The sequence below is a fragment of the Cucurbita maxima genome, unplaced genomic scaffold (genome assembly GCF_002738345.1).
Source record: "Cucurbita maxima cultivar Rimu unplaced genomic scaffold, Cmax_1.0 Cma_Scf00034, whole genome shotgun sequence".
In the NCBI taxonomy this organism is placed as follows: domain Eukaryota; kingdom Viridiplantae; phylum Streptophyta; class Magnoliopsida; order Cucurbitales; family Cucurbitaceae; genus Cucurbita; species Cucurbita maxima.
In genome coordinates this window covers 1845935-1861489 of record NW_019272050.1, presented here as the reverse complement: position 1 = coordinate 1861489, position 15555 = coordinate 1845935, and the positions used below count along the sequence as shown (strand labels likewise).

The window sequence follows — 15555 nt, the reverse complement described above, 5'->3', positions numbered from 1 at the left end:
TTTTTTATGTAACCGCCCAAGCCCAAGCCCAAGCCCAAATCCAAGTCTGCTGCTAATAGATATTGTCTGCCTTAGTGCGTTACGTATTACCCTCAACCTCACGGTTTTAAAACGCGTCTATAGAGAGGATTTAGCCCTACTTCAATCAGTGCAATGAACCGTCCAATGACTAGTTTTGATACCATTTGTAATGGTCAAAGTCCACCGCTAGTAGATATTAATCCACATCGATTGGAGAGGAGAACAATTACTTATACGTGTGGAAACGTCTCCTAGTAGACGTGGTTTAAAATTTTGAGGGGAAGCCCGTAAAGAAAAATCTAAAGATGACAATATCTGTTAGTGATGAGTTTGAACAATTACAAATAGTATTAGAGGCAGACATGGGGGGAGTGTGACAGTAAGGACGCTATGCTCTCAAAAAGGGTAGATTATGAGTTCTCACATCAGCTGGACAAGGGAATGAAACATTTTTTTTTTATAAAGATGTAGAAATCTCTCCGTAGCATAAGCATTTTAAAATTATGAGGTTGACGAAGATACGTAATAGACTAAATCAGACAATATCTATTAGCAATGTACTAATTTTAGGTGAAAATTTACCATTTTTAACCGTGATGGAAGGGAATACAAATGTGAGCAGTAAGTTTTAAATATTGGTGGTAAAGTATATACTATAATTTATAACGTGCATTAATTAGGTAATTATTATTATTTTTATTGGTGGGGAAATAGTTTAGAAAATTGACACGTGGATGATTCAAAGAAGAGTACAAATTTGGTCAATAATTTAAAAGGCCATAAACCTGAAAAGAACAAAAGTTTGAAGTCCAAGGTTTTTAAAATTTGCAAAAATGGGTCCCTTCTTTTTCTTCTTTTCAGAAAAGGTATGTTTGGTTTTGGGTCAGGACCAGATTCAGATTCGGGGCCCCGAACTGACACATAAACTCCTCTGCTATGCAGAGTTGCTGGACCCGGTCTTGGGGTATTTATGTCCTTTCATTACTACAATTTGTACTCGGTTCAATCTTCTCTGATTCTGTACCAAAACCGAACCGAACCGATTAGTACGAAGAGCTGCAGTTTCCGGAGAAAAAACAGAGAAAATCACGTAAAAATCTTCAGAGAAGAGATTTTCCGGGAAAATTTTTGTGGGTTGGAAGAGAAAATGAGAGGTTTTTAGATTAATGGGTGAGCGGTAGTGAGTGGGAGCCCCTGTAGTGACATCAATGATCATGTACTGAAAGTGCAGCCGTTTCAGAGGCAGAGATTTCCGAACAGAGCAAAAACAGAGCATTCATTTTGAGAAAGGGGGAGAAAAGAGCACAAAAAGGGATTGGACATAAATTGTTGATTGTGAAAGGAGGTTGCGTAAGTGAGCTCAAAACTTGAAGTTTTGTGGTGTAAGTTTGGTCGTCTTTTCATTTAATTTCAGAGGCAGACAGAGTTCTGAATTGGTAAGTTTGGTCAGGTTTCTTTAGTTTTGGCTGCAGACTAAATTTGTGTTCTTCCATTATAAATTAAATGAGATAACTATTGCCGGCCTTACGTGAGAACTTTAAAAAGGTTCATTTGGACTTTCACATATAAAACAAGAAATGAGTTGGTAATTGTCATGACCGTGCATGTTCAACGCGTGTTGCCTATGGTCCCATGCTTGTTTAGGGCCTTATTTCCTGTTGTTGCATGTCCGATCATGTTTGTTCACGACGTGTTGTCCATGGCCGCATGCCCGTTCCAAACCTCTTTTACATGTTTTCATCTTATGTAAGTCTTTACTATTTTATGTTGTGTCAATATAGGGGCGCATGACCGGTCACCAACATTGCTTTCTTTCACATTGTTTTCAACGTATTCCCTTATTTACGTTTTCTAAAACATTTCTTTCAAAAACATGACTTGAGGCTCGAGCATACGTCGACATTGTCCGTGAAGTCCAAATTTCTCACAACTGATTTGTTCGTTGGATTAGAACAAGTACCACACAGTCGTTGTCCCGCTGCAGTGACGATCACCTAGGGCAAAAAGGTAAAAATCATCTTTTTGAATCTTTTGAATAATCTAACAACACGGTGCAAATAGTGGTAGCTCCTCGTAGATTTGTAGTGCAAAAACCAAAATAAAACCATTTTTTGAATTGGAGAAATAAGTAGACACTACATCACAAACAGTTGAGTTTTCAAGACAAACATACAGATGAGTTCTAACCGGTCATCGAGTCAATACCCGAACCACCCACACGACAACCGCAACATTACAAACTTATGTAAACCCAATACGAAATCACATGTTCGTGGTTCGTTCTTGACTAGAAACCTATGCTTTGACCATTCTTTGTTTGAGATCTTCTCATGTTCATTCTATGAAAATTTTCCCATAAACTTTGCATATGAGCCTACACTTACCTTTCTAATGAAAGCTTGCTTACCGAGAAAGCATCGTTACAATACCCGAAGGGCGACTTTGATCTTTTGGATGGTGCAAGAAATGAGATTGTTAACTGTCTCAACTGACTCAACGGTGAGTTTGGCTGTTGGAAGGTTATTCACCAAGATTTGGAATGCAACTGTGAGAAGGCATCCACTAGCATAGCCACTGTTAATGTCTGACATGATCGAACCGTCTTTGTCGTTGTTTGTACAAGCATAGTTGGATGGGCCATCGGGGAGAATGGCGAATCCTGAAGGTAGTAGTGATACATAAGCAGAATCTTCTCCACGCATCACCAAGTTAACGGAGGCTGTGTCGACCGGAGCGTAAACGACCAGTGAGCCTGAAATATCAGTCCAACTCTCTTGCAATATAAGCATGGTGTTCTCATTAGCATTCATGGGCTGCAAAAGATAAAATGTTAGTATGCAGATGAATGAGTCTTGAGGAAATCATCTATACAGACACGGTTCGAGATTGCTCACGTTAGCGCGCAGGAGAGAAACACGGTTATCCAGTCCCTGGCCTTTTGATATGCAAAGCATCTCTATCATTGGCCTGCCATTGGATAAAATGTCCCATTCGCTCCGTAAGCACTCGTCTTGCAAGAATGCAAACAATCTCTGCTGAGTTACTGGCATCCAAACAGAAGTTGAAGCGCTCAACACAATACCCGGTGGCTCGCCAGGATCGTTGATGCTGTTTCTAGCCATCATTTTTACATCTTCACTAATATTGCCAACTACAAGCTTGTCCCACTTATGCAATGTCGAAGTACAAATCCCAGAACAGAAGTTATCAACCATACGCTGGGATAGTTTCAGCATACTTCGCCTACCATGTGGCGATATTCCTGTTTAAATCAGACATGTAAGAACCCGAACAAAAATAAACTACACAAAGATCGAGTAACAAGACGAAATGAGACCTGCAGGATCTTCCGTAGAAGACATAAGAATTGCCAGACAGTCACATTGTCTTTGAAGGGTAGCAAGCCACCGTTGCGAACCAAAGCCGATGCCCCAACTAATTATCTGGCGGTAAAGTTGGTGTACAACAGTTTCATCATATTCTGTATGTTCCACCCATGTAACCTACAACAAACAAACCATCAATCAACATAGAGGAACTCCCACCAAATATATAAGAGACAGACATCAGATGGTGAGGGTGGATTGTGAGATCCCACATCGGTTGGAAAGGGGAATGAAGAATTCTTTATAAGGGTGTGGAAACCTCTGCTTAGTAGACGCGTTTTAAAAACGTGAACCTGACTTCAATACGAATAATTTTAAGAGTACTTTTCCAAACCACTTATGGGCCAAGTTCTTGCTCAGTAGTCCCTCATAGATAAGAAATCTAGAACAGTCCAGTTTGTGTACTTTCCAAATAGAATAAGTTGAGACATCAATGTGTTCCAAAACTTCGACCAGCAGATTTTATGTCATACTTTAATACATGAAAACGTCGTCTTGTATTCTTAAAACGAAGCTAAAACGTCATCATGTTTCATAAGGTTCTATGTAAACTATCAATAGACCAGATCCAGATCATACCATACACTCTCATGGATCGGAAACAAAACAACGCTGATAGTGAGAGCAGAATGCAGGCATCAAATGAATAAAATATGCACAACATGAAAGAAATCTGAAGATTAGTAACTACCTTGGAGAAACCATTAGGCATATCTTGCACAATACAGCCGGAAGGGAGCCTCCTGCAACTGAAAAACATGTCTGCATCTGCGCCTTCTCCGAGGGAAACATCAACTACAGCCCATAGACCATCAGCATGCTGCTTGCAGAAGCGGAGGAACTTAAGAGTACGAACAGGAACAAGCGGGGAAAGTACTCGAAGTTCAGCATGCATCTGAACATATCGACGTTCTTTAGTTTATCTATAAGTATGTATCCACACGTTAATGTCGGGAGAAGGAGGGGCATAGAGAAATACCAATTGTAATGATCCATTTCTAGTTCCACCCATGCCATTTGATATCACATCGATTGTTGTGGCTCTAGCAATCAAACAAGGAAACATTTCCGCCCATCGGTTCTATTTTAAAGCCAAACAAACAATTTGTTATCAAAGCATAAATTTATTACATACATCTAAATGGACAATAATCCATAAAAGTTCTTGAAGCTGAAGAATAAAAAAAAGGGTTGAGAATACATACTGCATCCATCAACGTCTCGATGAGTGCCATGCTGTTGATGATGACCATTGTAGTATCTCTGGTAGCCTCTGTCGTCCAATTAGTGTGTTTCATGGCAGCCGACGAAGGAAATGTCCTGGAATATTCGTCAAAGTTCAACGTCTCTTTGCCACTGCTATCCCGGCTTCTGATCCAAAGGGGAGTATCAATTTGAGCCACCTTAACCAATTCATCCATAGCAGCCAAAGCAAGATCCACATATATTGTTCTGTCAATTGGTATATCATTGCCTGGCATGCCCATTTGAGACTTACTAATAGGCATCACAGGGTCACCATTGAAAAGTCCGTTTCCCAAGTTAAGCCCCATAGGCATAGGATCAGAAATGTTACTCAAATTTCCCATTCCATTTCTTCCAACAGAAAGTTCCAAGCACGAGTCAGAGCTCACTGAAGAGCTATGATTGACAAAGGGCAAAACTGGCCAGCCCAAGAACTTGTTGGTGACGGTATATAACCGGTGCAGTTCATCCCTTAATCTGGCATTATCAATCCTAAGCTGGTGTTCCTCGAATGATAGATGAACAGGAATTGAAGGTCCACCGCACGTATTGCATGTTGGGTTCGAAATAGCATCCTTCATCACACTATTCTCGGCCCGAAGCTTGTCATTTTCGTGCTTAAGAATTGCATTCTCATGGCGTTCTATTTGTGTCTGATACATTTTCAAAAATGGCTAAATTATTAATTACCTTCATCGCCATGGATCTTTACAAATAAGCATAAACCAAAATGATATGCAAGTGCAAATGAATCATGGTTGTTTAATTACCTTCATCTGGGTTCGACGATTTTGAAACCAAAACTTCACTTGCTTCGACTCCAAACCAAGCCTCCTACTGAGCTCACTCCTTTGTTTATCATCTGGATGAGGACATTCCTTGAAGAAACTAAACCAAACAAGCAAAGCAAAGCAAAGTAAAGAAAAAATATTCCAAATCATCAAACTCTTATATGCCGTTTGGAAAAATATTACTATGCACACACTATAGAAAGGCTAAACAATGAGATGCGAAATTAAGAGATATACATCTCAAGCTCTTGGATCTGATGGGGGGTATGCCTATGGTACTTCTTCCTTTTTCGTCGTTGTTCGTTGTTAGCATCCTGATCATCCCCAGATACAGCACCATCGATGTTGTCGCTGCCTGATCTGCTATCATATTCATCTTCCCTCATCCTCACAACTCCATTCGGATCAAAGCTGTCCCCAAGCAGACAAGCTTCTCTATATCCATCCATTTTCCCCTGCAACATAAAGCCATTAGCGTTTATTCACAAACAAGAAAGGACCCTAAAACTCATGCATAAATAAAGCAAGTCTAACGCAATGGATATGAATGAAAACAATGGAAGTGGAATAAAATGGTTCGTACTATGGAATTGGAGAATTCAGAGGAGTTAGGCAATGAACAGGGAATTGGGAAAGCCAGAAAGCTCGGGTCAGCAATTGCACCATTAGGCATGATATGGATGTATTAGCCACGGCTCTATCCTTCTGATCAAACCCACAGATATTCAACAGATTACACAACTTTTTATTTGCTTAGACAAGCAAATTCTCCTCTCTTGAATGAATTTGAGGGATACCCACGTCCGTTTATAAGGGTTAACGGCTTAAAAAGTGGGAGTTCTAAGGGATATAAGTAACCGTCCATTTGATTTCTGGGTTTGACTATAGCAAAGCAATGACATGCTCATAAATACTGACAACAAAATGGACATTTCTCAATAGAAAACAGAAAGTAACAAGCTTTTTCCTCGTCAACGCCCATGCATGAATCATGACTTTTCACCCCCCTGTGTCTATCTTTTGAACACTCCCTTTGTCCAGAAAACAGTTGCAGAACAGTACAAAAACCAAAAGCAACAGGACAAGAAAACTCCCTTTTTTCCTCAGTTCCTTCCAGTTCATACTCTAACTCTCTATTACCATACCAAGAACAAAAAGAGAAAAAGAAATTTAAAAAAATAAACTAAAGAAGGGTATGAAACATAACCCTAGTATTCAAAATGCTTGACCCCATATTTGTCATAACTGAGAGAGACCCAGAGAAGAGAAGAACAGAAAGAAGCTAAGAAGAAGACAAAGGAAGAAGTTGCAAGGTCTTGTTTTGGTATATGAACTCGTGTTCACATTACACCATCGATTTTACATTATGAATCGCAAAAACCAAGAAAATAAATGTGAGCCATTGACCTTGTTGCTCTATCATACACAAGTAAGAATGGAAGGAAGATAAAAGAACAAATGTAAAAAGTGACACCCTTAAGATTATTTAAACGTGAGAGACAGTGAAAGGCAGGGCAAAAAGAGCAAAAGAGCAAAAGAGCAAAAGAGGGTTCTTACAAATAGAGCCAAGAAACTAGTGGAACTTTCAGATTCCAACGATGGGATCTGTGGAAGAGAAAAAGACCCATAAAATATTCATTAAAAAAAACCCTTGTAGCCTGAAAAGATTCAAAATTTATGGAAGTATTAGAAACCCTAATTTCTTTAGCATATAGTTTAATGTTAAGTTAGGGTTTAGGGTTTATGACAAATTTTTATTTAAAAGAAAAATATGAGGACAGACGGATGTGGATCCCACAAATCTTCTGTCTTATTAAGGGTAAAAATCAGGTGCACGCAAAACTATGCTGAGGTGGTGGGATTGACTATCTGGACCAATGAGGCATTGACATAGCAAAACGTCATAAAGGAGGCTATTTTAACTTTTTTGAGTACACATGATTTTCATTACTTACCATGATTGTGGTTTAACAAATTTTGTAACCTTTCACTACAAAATATAAACACTTTTTTAAAAGAAATTTGGAATTATTATTTTTCCATGTTGGTTTCAAATCATTTAATATTTTCTATTCAACTTAATTATTTAAACTATTGAAATAGGTTTTTTTTATAATTATTTAAAATGTTTTTTTTCGCCTTTATTTTAGGGGACGTGAGTAGAGATCTTCATAGGGCGGAATGAGAAATTGGGCAGCGACCGGGACAATGATATAATCTTATTTTGGACTCTATTTATCTAACGGAAAAAAAATGTTTCACTCCCTTGCCATTCAGGGCGAGTCCCACTCCCCTTAATCGAGGCTCGACTCCTTCTCTGGAGTCCTCGAACAAAATACATTATTTGTTCGACACTTGAGTCACTTTTGACTACACCTTCTAGCCTCACAACTTTATTGTTCGACATGGCTAAGTTAAGAGCATGATTCTAATACCATATTAGAAATAATGGATCTCCACAATTGTGTGATATTGTGTAATTTGAGCATAGGCTTTCATGATTTTGCTTTTAGTTTCCTAAAAGGCATTGTACCAATGAAGATGTATTCCTTATATATAAACTCATGATCACTCCCTAAATTAGCCCATGTGGGACTCCCTCCTAACAATCCTCAACACCAGCAAGTAAAATGAACATCAATGATTTTACGGTCAGCCAAGTTGCCAAATTTTCAAGATTTGTGATTAGTTCTTGTTAAGGAAATCTAGTTGTACAGATAATACATTACAAACCACATATGGCAGTGGAAGCAATGTAATGAGCTTTTTCCTTGAATTAACATGTAATCCTAGAAAATTCCTTCCGAAAAGAATAAGAAATGGAATAGGCTTGATGCTCAAAGACACCTGCAGATAGATATGGTTTAGAACAGGACGTATTAGAGGGCTTTATGGAGTATCAGTTCCTCCTGAAGGCACCTACAGATAATGACCAACTCAAAGCAAGTGATACCCATCACAGAAGAATCAACAACTTTTGTTATCATATTATTAGATCTTTAGTATACTTCTTGTTGTTGTCTAAATGAGAATCAACAACTTAAAATTTTTACCAATAATCAGCACAGGAGCAAGAGCCATCCCTGAAATGGTGGAATCTGTTTAAGTCTCTTACAATAATCTCCCGCGCAACGAGTTTGCTTATGAATTTGAATGCAGTATGACAATCAATACATACTCTCAGATTCTTCTTAACTCTGATGGGAGCCCCTGGTGGAGTTGCAATCAATCCAAAAGCCACAGCCAGTTTCTCGCTGTGTTGCCATAGATGTTCTTCTTTTTCAGTTTGTTCGACGTCATGCAGATCGGTCTCGATCATCGGAAAATAGCCCGCTTTACTCAGAAGCTCCCGTAACTCATCAACCTTTGCATATATTTCGATACTTCTAGGATGGTTTCTATCTCCAACAATAAAGGTGTACACCTTATCTTTCACCTCAATCCAACTCATTCCTGGTTCCTTCTTCACTAAGCTGTCTTTCATCATTTTTCTTATCTTTGCAACATTATCCCACATTCCTGTGGATGCATAGATGTTGGCTAGGAGTACATGGGTTCCAGATTTTTCAGGCTCAAGGGTTAAGAGCATCTCGGCTGCCTGTCGGCCAAGCTCGATGTTCTTATGAATTCTTGCAGCACCTAGCAGTGCCCCCCAAACAGCAGCATTGCCTTGAAATGGCATCTCTTTCACAAGCTCCATCGCCTCGTCCAATCTTCCAACTCGACCCAGGATATCAACCATGCAAGCGTAGTGCTCTTGCGTTGGTATAATTCCAAACAGTTCCTCCATTAATCCGAAAAATCTACGAGCCTCAGTTACCAAACCACCATGATTGCATGCAGAAAGGACACTGACCAAGGTTATGTGATTTGGAGGAATGCCATCTTTAAGCATCTGATAGAACAGTTGGAGGGCCTTTTTCCCGTGGCCGTGTTGAGCAAGTCCACCGATCATCGCTGACCAAGATACAATTCCCCTCCATGGTATCTCAGAGAAAATGCTTGTCGCGTCGTCTATGCTTCCACATTTTGCATACATATTAACAAGTGAATTTCCAGCAAAAACGTCTGAGAGCAACCCACATTTCAGGACATGGACATGGATTTGTTTTCCTTGCTCGTATGCTGATAAATTCGCACATGCGTTAAAAAGAGAACTGAAGATGAACGCATCGGGCTTCAAACATCGTTCTTGCATACACAAGTACATTTTTAGAGCCTCTTCTCCCAAGCCATATTGGGAGTAAGCAGTAATCATTGACGTATACGCCACCAAATCTTCAGCAGGACACTCTTCAAAAACTTTTTCTGCCTCTTCTAATCGACAGCCTTTTCCATAAGAATCGAGCAGGCTATTTGCTACGTACCCATCATATTGGTAACCTGATTTGATCGATATCACATGAACTTGTTCGCAAAACGCAATGGCCTGCGAGCCAGCTGAAGATTTGAGGATTGTTGACAATGTGGTCTGGTTGAATTCTAAACCTTCTTTATACATCATTGTAAAGAGGGATATAGCTTCCATATCATACCCACAATTGGAGTAACTGGAAATAATAGAATTCCATGCGATCGAGTCCCTTTTAGGAATTAAATCAAACACCTTCCGTGCATCTTGCAGTAAACCACATTTCGAATACATATCTATCAATCCAACACCCACAAATGAATCTGAATCCATATTCATCATCATCAAGGCAGAGTGCAATTGTCTACCTATTTTGATAAGCCCTAACCCAGCACAAGCTTTAAGAGCACTTGATAGGGTAAACATGTTAGGACTCACTCTAAAGCTTCCCATCATCCCAAACAATTTAAGAGCTAAATCATTATACTCATGAAGAACACAGCCAGCAATTACAGCATTCCATGAAACGATATCAGGTTTCGGGATTTCATAAAACACGGCTATGGCAGATTCAGGACATCCAGCTTTAGCATACATGTCAAGAAGTGCATTAGCAGAAAAGGGATCAGAATCATACCCAAGCTTTATCAAGTATCCATGAATTTCCATTCCGGAATCGATGTGCTCCAAACCAGCACAAGCGTTTAATACAGTGGAGAGACTAAATTCATTTGGAGTAATTCCAGTAGAAACCATTTCTCGAAACAAGTTAATCGCTTCTGAAAAGAAATCAATCTGCACATAACAAGAAAACAAAGCATTCCAAGATACGACATTTCGTTCTGGAATTTCCTCGAACAGCTTCTTCGAATCACTAAACTCCCCACATTTAGCATACATAACAACCAAAGTGTTGGCAACAAACACATCCGATTCAAAACCTGTCACTAAGGCTATCCCATGAATCTGCTTCCCCAGTTCCAAGTTCCTCGTTAAAGAACAGGCTTTTAAGACACTAGGGAAAGTGAACTCATTGCCCTTCACTCCCAACAAATGCATTTCATAAAAGGTCAAAAGGGCTTCTTCACCACGACCATTCTGAGCATACCCAGATATCAAAGCAGACCAAGAAACTAAATCTGGCTCGGTACCGTCCATAACAAGTTTTCGAGCAGCTGGAAAACACTGACATTTTGAGTACAAGTTTATCAATTTGTTCCTTACCCCTGTATCTCTACACAATCCTAACCTAAGCATACGAGCATGGATTTCCATGCCTGATTTTACATCCTTGGAAGCAGTAAACTCTAATAAAAGCTTGGAATAGGAAATGGATGAAGTGTTGCCACTCCCATTTTGAATAAACCCAGAAACATCATTGGTTCGTAGGTCGCTTATACACTTAACCGATGTGTTAATAAATTTGGTAGAAGTGAACAAATGGGTAATAGTAGCAAAGGGTTTAAGAGGAGAGCAAAGAAAACTCCGTAAAGAATTAAGGAAATAACAGTTCATGGTCCACATAATAGAATACAGTCAATTTGCTCATTCAAGAAACTAGCAACGAATTTCCAGTAAGAGGGGGAATTCCATAGGCCCCCCTCGCCAAAAAAGAAAAGGGAAAAAACATCCTCCATGTAAGAAGAGCTCTGAAATTAATTTCATTGTATGGGTTCATGAAGGAAGATGAATTGGAGGGCAAAGGAGAAGAGATTGAGCGTACTCTGAAAACTCGAGTTGAAAGGGAATTTGTTATGCATCCTCGCTCTTTTCCCCTGTTCGTTGTGCTTTAGCTGTGCTGAGTATTGAAGCTTGACTGCCCATCATAGTTAAGCATGTCTGCTTGTTGCCTTGCCGTGTTTGCGCGGGCGGCGGGCAAAGGTTCGGGACATCGTTGAGAGCGGCGACGGGCTTGGCATTTCATCACTAAATAATCTTCCTTAAAAAATCATTTTTTTCTCATGTGGTTTTTTTCTTTTTAATCTAAATCTTTCAATTTAATCTTAATTAAATCTTAAATTAATCTTAAATTAATCCATATGGTCCTTTAAGTTTCCCTTTTGACATTTCTTTCAAAATTTTAAAATGAGTCTGGTAAGTATAGATTTTCACACTTGTACAAGAAATATTTCGTTCCCCTCTCTAACAAATGCAGGATCTCACCCTCGAAAAGATTTCCACTCCTTAAAGAATGCTTCGTTCCCTCTCCAACCGACTTGGGATCTCACACATTCTTGATATGAGGTTGATAGGAGGTGTAAAAGAGTGTGATTCACCTAACCCCATTTTTTGAACTATTTAAATTCATTCACCAACAGCTTAAACCATCTCTCTTTCTCTGATTAAGTTAAAAATATGATAATTAGAGCAGGATTAGGCAGTTTGTTAACTTTCTGTAGTTATTGTAATGTAATCATAGAGAGAAGAAAAAGAAAAAAGCTTCCATTTTATTCAACGAAACCAGACTTCTAAGAAGCTTGACTTTAGATCAAAGGACGCCAAGAACAGTAAAGAAAAGAGAAAGGAATGATATAAGTGGAGCATTATTCATTTCTTGTAATACCCATCAGCCTTCTCCTCTAGTTTGTACCTGAAACGAAGCACAAATCAAAGAAAACCCCTTCATTCATTACAGTCCATTCTCAAGTAAAAATGGTTAGAAAAACGAAGAGAACTGACCACAAGAGAGAGGTGGAAGGCGGCAAAGCGAAGGCAGAGTGGAGGAAATTCTGAGGGTGCTGCACAGGCAATCCTGCTGCACAGCTCCAAGCGCTGCACAACACTCTGGGCTTGGGTTACTGGCACCAGGCAGCACAAAAGGTGCACACCCATTAAGGTTGCTGAGCTGAGTTGAGCAGCTTTGCGCCTGTGCCTGTGATTGCCACAGCAGAACAGACACCAACAAGAGCAATATAACTTGTTGCACCCCATGAGACTTGGTTCCTGCCATTTTTTTTTCTTCTGAATCTGTTTGTTTGATGATTTCTTCAGGGTTTTGGGTGTTATTTATAGGTGTTGAAAGATTGAGGTTTGCATGAATCACCTACATGCCAATTCTGAGTTCATAGCTTTTGTGTTGGGTACCCAAAATTAACCAAAATCAAGATTGAAATTATGATTCATTCCCATTGATCATATCAGTTCATTGAATGTAATCCACTGTTTTTGGTAATAAATGATGGTAAATCAAGTACTAAAAAGAACATGGAAGTGATTGAGTGGTTAAGTTGGTTTAGAGCCTTGTTGATTAGAATGCTCAGGAGGTGCTGTCCAATAGTTTTTTACTGCAAATAGAAGCTTCTCCATACGATAAGATCCATCTTCAGAATGCACAATTTGACTGCTCCAGTTCAACTTATCGGTTATCGTCTTGATTTTCGTCAATATATCGGTGTTTTCTCGGAAGATTACGCTTCCTTCTGGTCTCAGAATTCTGTCCATCTCAAGTAGAATATCTTCCATTTCACATCTGCAATGCAGATTCAGCAAAACATCAGTTTCGCATCGTTTAGATGCGCTTGGAAATCAACATAAACTTGTTTTCTAAAGATGTAACAGTCCAAGTCCAAATCCAAGCAGATATTATCCTTTTTGGGTTTGTTTTTAAAACGCGTCTGTTATGACAAGGTTTCAACACTTTTCGTTCATCTATAAAGAATGTTGAATGTTTCGTTATCTCTCCTTTTCCTTTTGGGTTTTCCCTCAAGGTTTTTAAAATGCGTCTATTAGGGAGAGGTTTCAACACCCTTATAGGGAATGTTTCGTTCCTCTCTCCTTTCCCTTTCAAGTTTCTCCTCAAGGTTTTTAAAACGCGTATGCTAGAAAGAGGTTTCCACAATCTTATAAAGGATGTTTTGTTCTCCTCCCCAACCGATGTGGGATCTCACAATCCACCCCCTTTAGGTCCCAGCGTCCTCGCTAGCACTCGTTCCTCTCTCCAATCGATGTGAAATCTCACAATTCATCCCCTTTGAAGCCAACAAGCGTCCTCGCTGGCACTCGTTCCTCTCTCCAATCAATGTAAGATCTCACAGAAGAAACTATTCAGAAACAAAACTTCACAATTCCATAGTCTATCGAAGAAGAGAATACCTATTCTCATAGAGGCTAAAAACTGAATCTGCATGAATGAAGTCATAAGTTCTTGGATATGTAGACATTGCCTCACACCTGCAATGCATCCACAGGACATAAGATACTCAGATCAACAAAATACAACGAGCTTTTTTATGTTCAATCCCATATCAATTTCTTTGTAACAACTATAATGTATGTAGCTAAATGAGAAAGCCCATCTCTTATGACTCGCTCAATGGGCATACCAAAACATGAAAAAACACGAACATGAATCTATACAGCCTTAAGTACTTACCAATCTTGATACGTGCCGATCAAACCCCTATCGTATATAACTCCGAGCGTATTGACTTTGACATCCACAGGGACAACATTCATCACCCAAACTGGGTCATCAACCAGAGCAGCAGCAAATCCACCCAAGAAAGCATTCATGTCTAAGAAATTGCGGTACCGTCCAGGCTGACTCAACTGATTGTTGATGGTTCTGTAATATGACAACCTCTTCCTCCATAGCTCAGAATCATGAATGAACGTTTCTTCAGTGACCCCTTTTACAGTTCCCCTGCTAACCCTTTGTGGGATTGCACTTAGCCTCTCTGGCCATCTTGCCAATTTCCCTCCTGCAATTTCCTTACCGCTTGAAACTTGTGGCAAATGCGTCAAACAAGCTTGCATTTCTGTATACCTGAAAGGACAAATTCAAGCTCCAAAATAAGAAATGGAAGAGAAAAGAAAACTCAAGCTCCAAACCTATGAAGAACATCATACCAAGCTTTGTCAGGATCTTGGGCCTTGCAGAAAGGTGGATTGTTGCTGTTCTTGGGGTTGGTTTTGCAGTCCAAGTGATTGATGGGCTTCTGCCAAATGGCAATATCACCATCTTCCACAAGCTTAGTCCAACAGAGACTTTTGGCTAACCTTTCAATGGCTAGCTGTTCAGAATTGAGATCTTCCTTTGTTCTTTGCCAGCCTTTCCAGTGTTGCTTCAAGTTGATGGGAGGGCCTGAGAGGATCCAGTATCCGCCGGGGCGGAGAACACGATCGACTTCGATGAGGAGGATGCCATCTACAACAACATCAAAGGAAATTGAATGAGTTCAAATAGGTTTGTGGAGATATGTTCATGGAAAAGAATACCATGTTGTGGCCATGGAATGAGGCAGCGAGAGCAATGAGCCATGTCAAAGGCAGAGGAAGGATAAGGCAGTCTCTTGGAGGAGAGAACGCCAATGAGCGCAGGAACTCCTCGCTCCAAAGCGAACTGAACTTGTGCTTCGTGGGTGTCCCTTGGCGCAAACGACATGGTTACAATGTCCCTTGACAGAAGATAAGCTCCCCAACTTCCCACCTTCATCATCATCAACAAATCTTTATAAATCTCCCTTCTCTTCTCCATTCAACCATGCCTTACTCCATCAAAACGTATATTTACATATAATTTTCTTTAAACTTCATCAAGCATATACGTCTTAGGCTTAGCTATGTTCGAGAGAAACTTATGACATCGAACCTTAATTGAACATATCCGTATCTTAACTGTGTTCAACAACTTTAAATTATATTAGATTCAATCGACATAAGGTTTTTGAGATAAGGAATAAACAAATTATAGATAAATTCAAACGACAATTTTTTTTTTTTTTTTTTTTTTTTTTTTTTTTTTTTTTTTTTTTTTTTTTTT

The 15555-nt window shown here is 39.5% G+C and overlaps 4 protein-coding genes across 5 annotated transcripts in view; all 4 read right to left on the bottom strand.

The window, feature by feature from the left end:
* Positions 1-2109: 2109 nt before the first annotated feature.
* On the bottom strand, positions 2110-7089 carry LOC111467662 (homeobox-leucine zipper protein ANTHOCYANINLESS 2-like). 2 transcript variants are annotated; one of them, XM_023112646.1, is made up of 9 exons: positions 7001-7089; positions 5681-5898; positions 5423-5540; positions 4613-5305; positions 4387-4488; positions 4099-4302; positions 3359-3524; positions 2916-3283; positions 2110-2834 (listed from the first exon to the last, which is right to left on the bottom strand). In XM_023112646.1, exons 2-9 carry the CDS (start codon positions 5890-5892, stop codon positions 2442-2444), a joined length of 2256 nt encoding a protein of 751 aa, XP_022968414.1. In that variant the 5' UTR covers positions 5893-5898; positions 7001-7089; the 3' UTR covers positions 2110-2441. The 2 variants fall into 2 exon arrangements, with proteins under 2 accessions (XP_022968414.1, XP_022968413.1); XM_023112645.1 differs by lacking the exon at positions 7001-7089 and adding an exon at positions 6027-6862.
* A 1314-nt stretch (positions 7090-8403) lies between these two features.
* LOC111467660 (pentatricopeptide repeat-containing protein At5g04780, mitochondrial-like) lies at positions 8404-11728 on the bottom strand. Its single transcript, XM_023112644.1, has one exon. It carries the CDS (start codon positions 11316-11318, stop codon positions 8493-8495), a length of 2826 nt encoding a protein of 941 aa, XP_022968412.1. The 5' UTR covers positions 11319-11728; the 3' UTR covers positions 8404-8492.
* Positions 11729-12221: 493 nt separating this feature from the next.
* LOC111467668 (stamen-specific protein FIL1) lies at positions 12222-12849 on the bottom strand. Its single transcript, XM_023112653.1, has 2 exons — positions 12474-12849; positions 12222-12384 (listed from the first exon to the last, which is right to left on the bottom strand). Exons 1-2 carry the CDS (start codon positions 12742-12744, stop codon positions 12374-12376), a joined length of 282 nt encoding a protein of 93 aa, XP_022968421.1. The 5' UTR covers positions 12745-12849; the 3' UTR covers positions 12222-12373.
* Positions 12850-12897: 48 nt separating this feature from the next.
* The window catches only part of LOC111467664 (probable methyltransferase PMT15), a 4174-nt gene continuing 1516 nt past the window's right edge, over positions 12898-15555 (bottom strand). Inside the window, exons 2-6 of the mRNA XM_023112649.1 lie at positions 15012-15222; positions 14643-14940; positions 14167-14559; positions 13887-13964; positions 12898-13263 (exon numbers count right to left, since the gene is read on the bottom strand). Of these exons, the coding sequence (XP_022968417.1) occupies positions 13017-13263; positions 13887-13964; positions 14167-14559; positions 14643-14940; positions 15012-15222 (1227 nt within the window). The 3' untranslated portion in view covers positions 12898-13016. The remainder of the gene's footprint in view (positions 13264-13886; positions 13965-14166; positions 14560-14642; positions 14941-15011; positions 15223-15555) is intronic.